The sequence below is a fragment of the Salvelinus fontinalis genome, chromosome 3 (genome assembly GCF_029448725.1).
Source record: "Salvelinus fontinalis isolate EN_2023a chromosome 3, ASM2944872v1, whole genome shotgun sequence".
In the NCBI taxonomy this organism is placed as follows: domain Eukaryota; kingdom Metazoa; phylum Chordata; class Actinopteri; order Salmoniformes; family Salmonidae; genus Salvelinus; species Salvelinus fontinalis.
Window position 1 is genome coordinate 10,323,151 of NC_074667.1, and position 13,460 is coordinate 10,336,610.

At 43.5% G+C, this 13,460-nt stretch overlaps 1 protein-coding gene across 1 annotated transcript in view; it reads left to right on the forward strand.

Annotated features, from left to right (window-relative positions):
• LOC129838337 (cytoplasmic phosphatidylinositol transfer protein 1-like) overlaps window positions 1-13,460 on the forward strand; it is a 96,437-nt gene continuing 82,977 nt past the window's right edge. The window contains exon 1 of the mRNA XM_055905275.1: window positions 1-746. Within this exon, the coding sequence (XP_055761250.1) occupies window positions 699-746 (48 nt within the window). The 5' untranslated portion in view covers window positions 1-698. The remainder of the gene's footprint in view (window positions 747-13,460) is intronic.

A 13,460-nucleotide genomic window follows, 5' to 3' on the forward strand; every position in this document is an offset into this window, starting at 1 on the left:
TTCACGCTCCTTGTTTCCTGTCCGCGTGGTTTGTGTTGGCTGCCTGTTTCCGTGGCAGCGACAAAGTAGTTCGTGTTGCATAGAGTGAGAAACGACAGTCAAAGGAAGAGCCCGTAGCGTTTGCTTACATTTTTTCACATCCTAATAGAGGACACCGCAACATAAAGCTAAGCCTTATTAAAGGAGACTGGTATGTGTAGGAACACAGAAGCGTGAGGAACAGCACATATTCGCCTAGCAGCCTATGCAAGGACCGACTTGACCCTCGCTTTTTTGTTGTTGTTGATAAACCTCGTTTTTTTTGTTTTTTTTGGTTTGAGAAAGCTGCAGTCTAAGTAATTTCACCGTTTTGTTATACCGCCCACTTCTGAAAGCAACATCTGCTTGGCAGATTTTCAATCGAATCTCATGTATTTCGGTGAGGCCATATCCTAGTTACGTCCTGTTTTATGCTTTTCATTACCCACGTCCTGTCCCAAATAAAAAAGGAGAGGCTCGTTTTTGAACGCTGCTCGTGAGAAATTCCTAGTTAAGATTCCATTCGTTCCGATGTGACAAGACAACTCACAGTGGTCATCTGTTTTCAAGGCAATCCACATGCATTTCCAAATTCTGCGTTTTTATTAGCTAAAGCTTTGGCGGTCATAACTTGTTAGACAGGCTACATTGTAAAGAAAAAAAGACGAGACTTATCAAAGATGTTGCTTAAGGAGTACAGGATATGCATGCCGCTGACTGTTGAGGAGGTAAGTGTACAAACATTTTTGTCTAACATTGTAACGTTAGTATGTAGTTATCTATCAATGCCATTGTTTGATGTTTAATATTTATTTTGACTTAATGAGATATTGTCAAACAACATGCAACTTGACTGTCAGTTAACTTTCTCGTAAGAGAAAAGGGCAGATAGGAAGGGCAGGGTGTAACATTTTAGAAAAATTATATGTTTTGTCTTACAGTAAGCCCGCCTAACCTATCCACCCATAGCCTTTATCGTCAGTCTATTTGAAAGTAAATTCCATGTCCATATGTCATAGGTGCCATGTGTGATGAACACACACAACATATCTTCTTATTAGACGACACCTGAGAAAAACAATAGACCGGAAGTAAATTAATCACTTATAATCTGCGATGAACATATAAACACCTACTTATGTGTTCAGCAATCTAAAGGCAATTGACTCAAACTTTATATTAAATAGTATATGAGTCTCGAGAGACTACTGTTATTTATCAATAGCTTTGATACTGTACCACTGGATGGGGCTGTTGTAACTACCGTTTTATAGCGTATAGCCTAGTAATGTATGGTGAATTAAAATCAATAAATCAAGAATGATGAAACTGTAATATTGCACCATAACCATAATCTTATAGGCGACTGTTATGAACATTCTTAATAATAGGTTGCTATCATTTGTGAACTATTTTGTAGGCCTAATGCTGTTTTAGGTTGCTGGTCTAGCATAATTCTGCTCCTCCTCGAGCGCTGTTTGGTGCACAATGCTCGTCTTTATTCAAAGGAATGAGCAGCACCTCCCCTAAGAATCTGTTTAGTTACACTTAATTCTCAGCCAGTCATCTCTGCATGCTTGTAGGTCTCGGTGACAAGGGGGGGATCATTCTTCTCTGATCAGTCAATGTGCCCGTTTGTCCTTCACCCCCACCGTTGCCGAGATAATATAGTTCTAGGCCTGCATAGCTGTCATGCCCGTGAGGTCTTCAATGTAAATTGTGGTCATAACACCTTATGTTGTTGTCACTCATGTTGATTGCATTTCTGCATTCCTCCTGCCTTCATCAATGCCACATTGTCCATTAGAAATGCTGGAGTGTTGATGGGTTTTCTGAGAACACTGCTATTCCAGAAATTAAAATGTTTCTATAAGCCTATTCCATTGCCTTTTTAGTTCAACACAACTACAAGCCTCCGGTCTTCTCAGAATTACAACCCAATGGAACTCGGGCCTCGTAAAAGAAACATGTACTTTCAATAAACTCCCTCAACATTTAATAAGGAGTATCAGCCAAAACACTTTATTTGGTATCAGCAGTTTCATAACAGAAGGACAGGTTCATAGGTTCATTGACTGAGGGCTCAGTTTCTCAGTTTGGCATGAAGCAAGACTTTGTCTTCCCGCATGGGTTCAATTCAGCACCCAGTTAGTCATTTCAACAGTCATTTTGACCTAGAGTATGGTCAAAGTGAAGACAGTGACTGAATCGTTTTTTTGGTTGTGAGCCTGGGAAGAGATTAAAAAGATAGGTTTGTTTGTTTTCTCTTCAATGATCTATTTATTACATCAGACACTAATAGCTTGCTGACTAATGTGCAAAATAGTGTCACTGAAGGCACTCAAGGTATGAAGGAGTACCTATTCCTAATAGGCCATTAGGACACGGAGCAGCACAACTATAAGATGTAAGGAAGTAACATATTTTTTATACTTGCTTCTGAACTTTGTGTGTATGGCTCAACTAACATTGAGCCTGTACTATGATATGTAAGGGCAGAGATAATATAAAGAGAGAGCTATCTTTGTCCCTTGAAGTTTTCTTGTCTCAGAGTCAACACATGTGAAGGAGACATTGGAAGGGCACATAACGTTGTCAACAATGACAGTTGGCACCCATTGTTACTACCATTCAGTTCTCACCTTGACGTCGAGAAGATTGCTTTCTTTCCTTCTCTCATTCAAAGAAATTGCGCTTATCGTGACTGCGTATTGAGTTTGGAGTCGTCCATGTCCCTGATAACATGAATGGCTGCTTCCTGACCGGGGGAGGGGTGTATTCGCTTGGGGAGGAAGTGTCCTCAGGCCAAATATCTTCTCCGGCCAAGTCTGTTTTGTCTGAAAACCCCAGGGCCACTGGGTTAATGAAGTGCGTGTGTGTGGGAGGTAATGGGGACATGCGAGGTCACCCCTCTCTTTGCATTGTCTCTTTCTGGGAAGTGATTGGCCTGGCTCCGGCCTCTAGTGACATGTTACCTCAGCATAGTGCAAATGGTAACACTGGAAATGTGACAAATTATTATTGTGGAATTTTACAACTTGTTTTTACGTCATGTTTCAATTCACGAAAGCATGTACGTTCATGTGTTACTACTGTGGGTTGAAAATGTTTGGATAACGTATAAGAAAAGTTCTGTGAACCCCAACTCCTATCTTATCCCCCATACCAATCAGATCCTGTCATCCATAGACACCGATCTTGGATCAGCTTACCCACCCCAAATCCTAACCTTAACCATTAGGGAGGAAATGCAAAATTGACCTTGGCTCATATTCTAGGTCGTTAACGTCATGCGTTTGCCATTTCCCATAGTAATTTATCAGCCACCACGCCTGTTTATTCCAGTCAGAGGATGGAATAGTGATTCATTTCAGAGGACACAGACCGACTAATGAACTATCTCTCTAGATGTCACTCCTCCCATCTAGTTCCTACAGATCTGTTGGCATTTAAAAGGGTGATGATTCATCATTCTTACCTAGGGCAACACACCTGATTTACACCATTACTCAACACTTGCTAATGTTGCAGATATGTGATACTTGTGAGTGTATGATCTTAGGCATTTAGGCCAAATTCACCAAACGCTGTCTCTTATTTCCTGAATCATTAGGAAATAAGATGAACTGACCTCAGAGCAGTGTCTAGGGCCAACTTCCGCCTACGCCAGAAACCTGTTTCCTTTACCCTGGACAGTGATTCAGGATCATGGACATCTTTAGAAAGACATGCTATGCATCCCAAACAGTATAGGGAATAGGATGCCATTTGTAATGGATCCGCAGGGAATCATTCAAACACACCTTGTGACCTCATAGCAGCCCGTTTCCTTTCCCGTTGTGAAGGTTTTAAAATAGCCCAGATGCAGTTTTCTCTATCCCTTTCGGGGATTTTATTTCATTTTTTTAAAATACGTTTTGCCGTGCTTGAAATTTCTCTGCTTTCCAGCTTCGGCAATAACTGAAGGGATTATAGCGCTGGTCTGACGGAAAAGCTTATAATCCTCACTAATGCTAAGGTTGCGGATGGCATTCATTGCAACAACAAAAAATAGAATCCAATTCCTTTTTCTGGTTTTGGGACATACGCTCGTATTCAGGACCATCTGTGTGAGTAGATGTGAGTAAAGCCCAAAGGTGTAACAATTGTCTATTTCTACCCCCTTTATCACCGACAGCCATCTCACTCTCTGGCAGAGAAGGTTATTTCAGGTCGTGGACTATATCTGTTGGAATTTGAATATGAATGGCTGCTAGCCATCACAGGGAATGTACTCTATAGAAGTGGATGATAGAAGCTCATTTGTTTTTGTGTATGTTATGTTAGTTGATGATGTGATATTCCCAAAACGGTGATATAGAAAGCGTCTGTGCCTATCAAAAGGCAATTGTAACGTTGATGAAATTCTCTGCTGACCCTTTGAGAGGTCATCTGTCTTTCTGCTTTAGTGGCACACACACACACACACACACACACACACACACACGCACGTTCACAATCACTCACTCCGTCAGTGTTGTGGGTAGGGATGTGTGATCAAACATCATCCACATGTGTTAGCTTGTCTTCTGACGATTCATCATTAGCAGTCATTTATGCAAAGTGATTTACAGTTCACACATTCAGTAAATATGTGGCCCATGTGGGAATCAAACCTCATAACTTCTGTTGGAAGCGCTACGGTCCAACCTTCAGAGCCAACAGAACCAATGCATTCCCGCTACGGTATGCCCTAATGAACATGACCCTGTCTTCATTTGAACTAACATCCCCTGAAATTAGCAAGGGGATTTCAGCTGGCTCCCATTCGGTGTGTCAAACGCTGCTCTCTGTGCCCCATCTGCTGTCTACGTTGAGTTAATCAGCCGCTCCTTTATCTGCCGTCTGAATTGGGATTTAGCCTCCCTCTCGGCAAGCTGCTGCATTTGCCTGATTGCGGTCTTGTCCCAGCCTGGCGTAGAATACGACTCCCCTGGGCATTGCCAATCAGCCCTGTGCTGATAACTAGCCACCACTTGTGAAACAAGTGTTATGTCTTCCATTGGTGCAATGTTACTGAACAAATTAAAAAGGAGTGTATTATAGGCATACAGTATACAGTTACCTCAAGGGACTACTTTGTCCAATGAGGCCTGTGGTGGTGGGGGGGGGGGGGGGGGGGGTTAATGTCTGGGAAGTAGTTCCGTGGCCTCAAGTTGCCTGATCATGATGTGTCTCCCTCCACATCAAGTTTCTGTAAAGACTTTGTTCAACTTCCTTTAAAGGCTCTTTAACTCGATGGCTTGCCATTGTTAGATCCCCCAGTCTGTTTCCATGACGCCGGGAGTTCATTTCACATCTCGCTGAGATGCTGCCGCTCCAGAGAGGCAAACAATAATAGAAACAGACATGAGGATAGAGAGAGAGAGAGAGAGAGAGAGAGAGAGAGAGAGAGAGAGAGAGAGAGAGAGAGAGAGAGAGAGAGAGAGAGAGAGAGAGAGAGAGAGAGAGAGAGAGAGGAGAGAGAGAGAGAGAGAGAGAGAGAGAGAGAGAGAGAGAGAGAGAGAGAGAGAGAGAGAGAGAGAGAGAGAGAGAGAGAGAGAGAGAGAGAGAGAGAGAGAGAGAGAGAGAGAGAGAGAGAGAGAGAGAGAATGGTAGATAGAGTGGTAGACAGAGAGAGAGGATCGTATTGAAATGGAAGTCAGTCTCTTTCATGGCTGTTGTCAGTTTACAGCACAAACTTGAAAAATATTATTGTTTACTGTCAGGGTGAGATGAGAATAGCGATATTGTGAACATCACAAGGTGTTGTCAAGCGTGTTCAGAAGTGTAAGAACCAAATTACCCCCCCCCACTACTCAAAATAGGTTGTCTGTCTTTCTCGCTGCTTTTTGGTAGTGTCTTATTTTTTTATTTAACCAGGTAGGCAGTTGAGAACAAGTCCTCATTTACAACTGCGACCTGGCCAAGATAAAGCAAAGCAGTGCGACAAAAACAACAACACAGTTACACATAAACAAACGTACAGTCAATAACACAATAGAAAAATCTATGTACAGTGTGTGCAAATGTAGAAGAGTAAGGAGGTAGGAAATAAATAGGCCATAGAGGTGAAATGATTACAATTTAGCATTAACACTGGAGTGATAGATGTGCAGATGATGATGTGCAAGTAGAGATACTGGGGTGCAAAAGAGCAAGAGGATAAATAATATGGGGATGAGGTAGTTGGGTGTGCTAGTTACAGATTGGCTGTGTACAGGTACAGTGATCAGTAAGCTGCTCTGACAGCAGATGCTTAAAGTTAGTGAGGGAGATATAAGACTCCAGCTTCAGTGATTTTTGCAATTCGTTCCAGTCATTGGCAGCAGAGAACTGGAACGAATGGCGGCCAAAGGAACTGTTGGCTTTGCAGTGAAATATACCTGCTGGAGCGCGTGCTACGGGTGGGTGTTGCTATGGTGACCAGTGAGCTGAGATAAGGCGGGGCTGTACCTAGAAAAGACTTATAGATGACCTGGAGCCAGTGGGTTTGGCGACAAATATGTAGTGAGGGCCAGCCAACGAGAGCATACAGTTCGCAGTGGTGGGTAGTATATTGGGCTTTGGTGACAAAACGGATGGCACTGTGATAGCAAACTGGATGTAGTCTGAGTAGAGTGTTGGGGGCTATTTTGTAAATGACATCGCCGAAGTCAAGGATCGGTAGGATAGTCAGTTTTACGAGGGTATGTTTGGCAGCATGGGTGAAGGACGCTTTGTTTGCGAAATAGGAAGCCAATTCTAGATTTAAATTTGGATTGGAGATGCTTAATGTGAGTCTGGAAGGAGAGTTTACAGTCCAACCAGACACCTAGGTATTTGTAGTTGTCCACATATTCTAGGGTAGTGAGTAGTGATGCTAGTCGGGCAGGAGGGTGCGGGCAGCAATTGGTTGAAGAGCGTGCATTTCGTTCTACTAGCATTTACGAGCAGTGTGTCCTGAGGCTGTGTGTATAAAGCGTCTCAGAGTAGGAAAACTGATGGTCATTTCCATGTAAAAGGATCCATGAGCACCAACCAGTTTATAGGACCATATCAAATTTGGTGTCAAATGAAAGCTATATTTTTTGGAAAGAAAGATATAGATATATTTTTCAAACATTTTTCGTTCCTGAAAATTTGGAATAAGCAAAGACTTTGATTTCTGGTCACACAAATGGAAAATGGGTCTTAAAATACTTGTACTAGATTAAGTCTTAAGGTATACTGAATGAAAATATAACGCAACATGCAACAATTTCAAAGGTTTTACTGAGTTACAGTTCATAGAAGGAAATCAGTCAATTGAAATACACGCATTAGGCCTTAATCTATGGATTTCACATGGTGCAGCCATGGGTGGGCCTGGGAGGGAAAAAGGTCCATCCACTTGGGAGCAAGGTCCACCCACTGGGGAGCCAGGCCCAGCCAATCAGAATCCCCAACCCCCCCCCCCCCCCCCCCCCCCAAAAAAAGGGCTTTATTGCAGACAGAAATAATCCTCAGAACCCCCCCCCCCCATCCCCCCACCCCCGCCGCAGACGATCCAGAAGGTGAAGAAGCCAGACGTGGAAGTCCTGGGCTGGCGTAGTTATACGTGGTTGTGAAGCAGGTTGAATGTACTGCCAAATATTCACATTCTTATTAAATTCTCTGTTGGAGATTCCTGCAGTCAGCATGCCATTTGCATGCTCCCCAAAAACCTGAGACATCTGTGGCATTTTGTTGTTACAAAACTGCAAATTTTAGAGTGGCCTTTTATTGTCCCCAGCACACGGTGCACCTATGTAATGATCATGCTGTTTCATCAGCTTCTTGATATGCCAGACCTGTCAGGTGGATTAATTATCTTGGCAAAGGAGAAATGCTCACTAACAGGGATGTAAACAAATTTGTGGACAAAATCTGAGAAATAAGCTTTTTGTGCGTATGGAACATTTCTGGGGTCTTTTATTTCAGCTCATGTTGTGTTTATATATTTTTGTTCAGTTGAGAGATATATCAAAACTCAATAATGTTGATAAAGGCACCTGCCAACTAATATCAACATTTTATATTTCATTTTGCAGAAATAGTTTGCTTTCTGTAAGTTTAAGAAATATTGCCCAGTGTCTTGTCATTCTGTTACCAAAACCCTGCATATCTTTAAGATATTTTCTAATCCTTCTCCCTCATGAGGAGGGAGGATGATGACAGTTCACAGAAGTAACAAGGAAAGGTAGACCTACCCATTAATTGTAGTGTTATATACTGATATAATTATGTTTATTAATTACTACGTGTTTAAAACGCATCACACCAAGTCGGTAACAGTGAATGAAAATCTGTAACAGAATGACAGCAATTGAATTAGCCACAATGGAGAAATCATAGTAGCCACAAACCACAGTTGCAGTAGAGTACAGTAGAGTACAGTAGAGTCGTTTTGTAGAGCTGTGGGGGGGCTGCCACACTGGGTGCCTGGAGAGATGTTGTGGAAGAATACGTGCCTTTCTCAGGGGCACGATGACAGGCAATGGCATCTAGGATTTGAACTGGCAAACCATCCGGTTGCTGGCTCACCTCCCTAATCGCTAGGCTACCTGCAGCCGACTGTACTGAGCTGTGCGGTACTGTGCTCTACTGTGCTGTACTGTAAAGTACAAACTTGTGAAACATAGACGTCTATGATTGGTCTATGATTGGTCCTGTCTGAACCAACCAAATGTGTTTTTTTTTGTGGGTCACTGCTCATTTAAATAAGGAGGATATTGCATTTTTCTACCTTTTTTGTGTACGTAATTAGGATACATCACCATGAAGAGAGTGACATTCATAATTATGCATTTCTGTTTAGTACAGATCAAGGACCCATGATGTCATTCTGCTACCGGGTGTTGATCCACTTCACTGACTGTCGTTCAACTCAAGTTGTCGTATCATAGCGGACACCCCATTCTGCAGACATCTTTGAATCTTAATTCAAAGTAGATATTTAACAGAGTTTTTGGAAAACGTGGTCACACAAAAACCTGAGGGAGATTTGGTGTTTTATTGACATTTTCAGTGGCCATTGTTAAAAGTAGACATCTGCATATAAGTGTTCAACTTTGTAATCAATGGTTTTTCCTTGGCATACATTATAAAGTGAGAAAGTGAGTTTCGGCATCACTCTGTTACCATGGAAGTGCCCTGATTTTAAGATCAGTTTGGCCTTTTAGATCATAATGAATAAGATGAAATGGACAGGGAGGGACCTGATCCTAGATCAGCACTCCTACTCTGAGACGCTTGACACACGCAGCGCCTGGTTTGAAATTGTCCATTTAATAGTTAATTGTGGATAATCAATGTTGTGTTGATGATGAGGAAATGGACCTAACATTTTTCCATGGGTGGATCGGTGCAAGACACAGTTGTCATCTGGTGTAGATGACAGTGTTGTGATTTGATAAGATGCCATTTGCTGCTATTTGCTGCTCCAGCAGAAGTACCATCATGGCTTTTGATAGTCCGTTATCCACGGACGAGGCCTCCTCTCATTTCCTCGATGGTGTGTGTTAGCGTAGCCTACGGAAGGCTGTTCCATAACCCCACTGCAACATGAGATCTTCACGCATTGCTGACAGTCACTCTCTCTTCCTTGGACAGAAGCCATTTCAATTAACTGGAGAGCGAACACACACACACACGCACACTATCACGAATGTATGCAATCTGTACAATCTGTACACATGTGAATGCACAAGTGGCCGTACTATAACGTAGCAGACACACTACACACATGTGCACACACACACATTCCATGACCCCACTGAAACATGAGATTGTCACGCATTGCTGACAGTCACTCTCTCTTCCTTGGACAAAAGCCATTTCAATTAACTGGAGAGCGAACACACTCACACTCACACACACACACACACACACACACACACACACACACACACACACACACACACACACACACACACACACACACACACACACACACACACACACACACACGTATGTTTGTACTTCAGTTTATTTAGTAAATACTTTCTTAACACTTATTTTTCTTACAATCCCTTAACCAACAAGGCAGTTTTAAGTAAGCTTTTCACTGTGAGGTTGTATTCGGCGCATGTGACAAATCCGATTTGATTTGATTCTCACAGATGCACATTCTTGTGGTTTCCCTACTCTGCCCATTCACCCTACAGTAGCTGTGGTCTGTCTTTAGCGTTTCCCTACTCTGCCCATTCATCCTACAGTAGCTGTGGTCTGTCTTTAGCGTTTCCCTACTCTACCCATTCATCCTACAGTAGCCGTGGTCTGTCTTTAGCGTTTCCCTACTCTGCCCATTCATCCTACAGTAGCCGTGGTCTGTATGTAGCGTTTCCCTACTCTGCCCATTCATCCTACAGTAGCTGTGGTCTGTCTTTAGCGTTTCCCTACTCTGCCCATTCATCCTACAGTAGCTGTGGTCTGTCTTTAGCGTTTCCCTACTCTGCCCATTCATCCTACAGTAGCTGTGGTCTGTCTTTAGCGTTTCCCTACTCTGCCCATTCATCCTCAAGTAGCTGTGGTCTGGCTTTAGCGTTTCCCTACTCTGCCCATTCATCCTACAGTAGCTGTGGTCTGTCTTTAGCGTTTCCCTACTCTGCCCATTCATCCTACAGTAGCTGTGGTCTGTCTTTAGCGTTTCCCTACTCTGCCCATTCATTCTACAGTAGCTGTGGTCTGTCTTTAGCGTTTCCCTACTCTGCCCATTCATCCTACAGTAGCTGTGGTCTGTCTTTAGCGTTTCCCTACTCTGCCCATTCATCCTACAGTAGCTGTGGTCTGTCTTTAGCGTTTCCCCTCTGCCCATTCATCCTACAGTAGCTGTGGTCTGTATGTAGCGTTTCCCTACTCTGCCCATTCATCCTGCAGTAGCTGTGGTCTGTCTTTAGCGTTTCCCTACTCTGCCCATTCATCCTACAGTAGCTGTGGTCTGTCTTTAGCGTTTCCCTACTCTGCCCATTCATCCTACAGTAGCTGTGGTCTGTCTTTAGCGTTTCCCTACTCTGCCCATTCATCCTACAGTAGCTGTGGTCTGTATGTAGCGTTTCCCTACTCTGCCCATTCATCCTACAGTAGCTGTGGTCTGTATGTAGCGTTTCCCTACTCTGCCCATTCATCCTACAGTAGCTGTGGTCTGTCTTTAGCGTTTCCCTACTCTGCCCATTCATCCTACAGTAGCTGTGGTCTGTCTTTAGCGTTTCCCTACTCTGCCCATTCATCCTACAGTAGCTGTGGTCTGGCTTTAGCGTTTCCCTACTCTGCCCATTCATCCTACAGTAGCTGTGGTCTGTCTTTAGCGTTTCCCTACTCTGCCCATTCATCCTACAGTAGCTGTGGTCTGTCTTTAGCGTTTCCCTACTCTACCCATTCATCCTACAGTAGCCGTGGTCTGTCTTTAGCGTTTCCCTACTCTGCCCATTCATCCTACAGTAGCCGTGGTCTGTATGTAGCGTTTCCCTACTCTGCCCATTCATCCTACAGTAGCTGTGGTCTGTCTTTAGCGTTTCCCTACTCTGCCCATTCATCCTACAGTAGCTGTGGTCTGTCTTTAGCGTTTCCCTACTCTGCCCATTCATCCTACAGTAGCTGTGGTCTGTCTTTAGCGTTTCCCTACTCTGCCCATTCATCCTCAAGTAGCTGTGGTCTGGCTTTAGCGTTTCCCTACTCTGCCCATTCATCCTACAGTAGCTGTGGTCTGTCTTTAGCGTTTCCCTACTCTGCCCATTCATCCTACAGTAGCTGTGGTCTGTCTTTAGCGTTTCCCTACTCTGCCCATTCATTCTACAGTAGCTGTGGTCTGTCTTTAGCGTTTCCCTACTCTGCCCATTCATCCTACAGTAGCTGTGGTCTGTCTTTAGCGTTTCCCTACTCTGCCCATTCATCCTACAGTAGCTGTGGTCTGTCTTTAGCGTTTCCCCTCTGCCCATTCATCCTACAGTAGCTGTGGTCTGTATGTAGCGTTTCCCTACTCTGCCCATTCATCCTGCAGTAGCTGTGGTCTGTCTTTAGCGTTTCCCTACTCTGCCCATTCATCCTACAGTAGCTGTGGTCTGTCTTTAGCGTTTCCCTACTCTGCCCATTCATCCTACAGTAGCTGTGGTCTGTCTTTAGCGTTTCCCTACTCTGCCCATTCATCCTACAGTAGCTGTGGTCTGTATGTAGCGTTTCCCTACTCTGCCCATTCATCCTACAGTAGCTGTGGTCTGTATGTAGCGTTTCCCTACTCTGCCCATTCATCCTACAGTAGCCGTGGTCTGTCTTTTTTCCATTACAGGTGTCCCTTTCACTCCCGCAGCCTTTCTTGTCAGACTTTAATTTAAAAATGACTTTATTATCAACCCCAATACAAACATCACATCATTCACATTTATAATTCAGCACTCTTGTATTGACTAAAGACAATCAAGCAGCCAACCAAGTTGTTATTTTACTTTACCTTAAATCACAGTCCACTTTGAGTAGCCATCTGATTTCCTTGTAATATTAAATGTGTCATACCATGCCCAATTTCATTATTTGTGCACCATGGTGAATTTTAACTGCCAACTTTCCCTAATGAATTACTGAGAAGAGTTTATAGGGGAGCTGGGAACTGAACAAGTAAACACACAGACACACACACACACACACACACACACACAGACACACAGACACACCCCACACAGACACACACACACACAGGCTGAATCCGTTGCTTTGGGATTGAAATGAATAGAATATGAGAAGACAAATGTATAAACATGTCCTCATTCTGAGAAATGTTGGCCCCAACCCGTAGCCATTGGCAGTGTAATTACAGTCGGGCTCAGCCACATCTTCAAAGAGTATTTTGGACAGGAGGGATGGGCCCTTTGGCTTGATGAGTTCATTTGGAGCGTCCATTTTGCCATTGTTTCCTCTCTGTTCTTTTGTTTTCGTTCTTGTTCTGTCTGTCTTTTTTGTCTCTTCTCGCTCATTTCTCCTTTTCTCCCTGTCTTTCTTTGCTTTTCTTTTAGGGCTGCCCCTGTTTAGTCGATTGTTTGGTCGATAGGCTGTTGGTCGACCAAGATGTAAAAAGAATTGGCATGCGAAACGCCAAACCCGGACGACGCTGGGACAATTGTGCGCCGCCCTATGGCACTCCCAATCCCGGCCGGATGTGATGCAGCCTGGAATCGAACCAGTGACTGTAGTGATGCCCCTTGCACTGAGATGCAGCGCCTTAGACCGGTGCGCCACTTGGTAGCCCAGTAGTACATTTACCGTTAATTCATATCATTTCTAATCTACAATGTTTGTTTGGTTACGGTAATTTCATTTAATACATTCAATATATTATTATTCCAGTCTTTTACCGTTATCATCGTCAGAGTGGACACGTTGTTTGCAGAGCGCCCAACCTATGCTACACTTGTGAGAAACGTTTTTGGTTTATG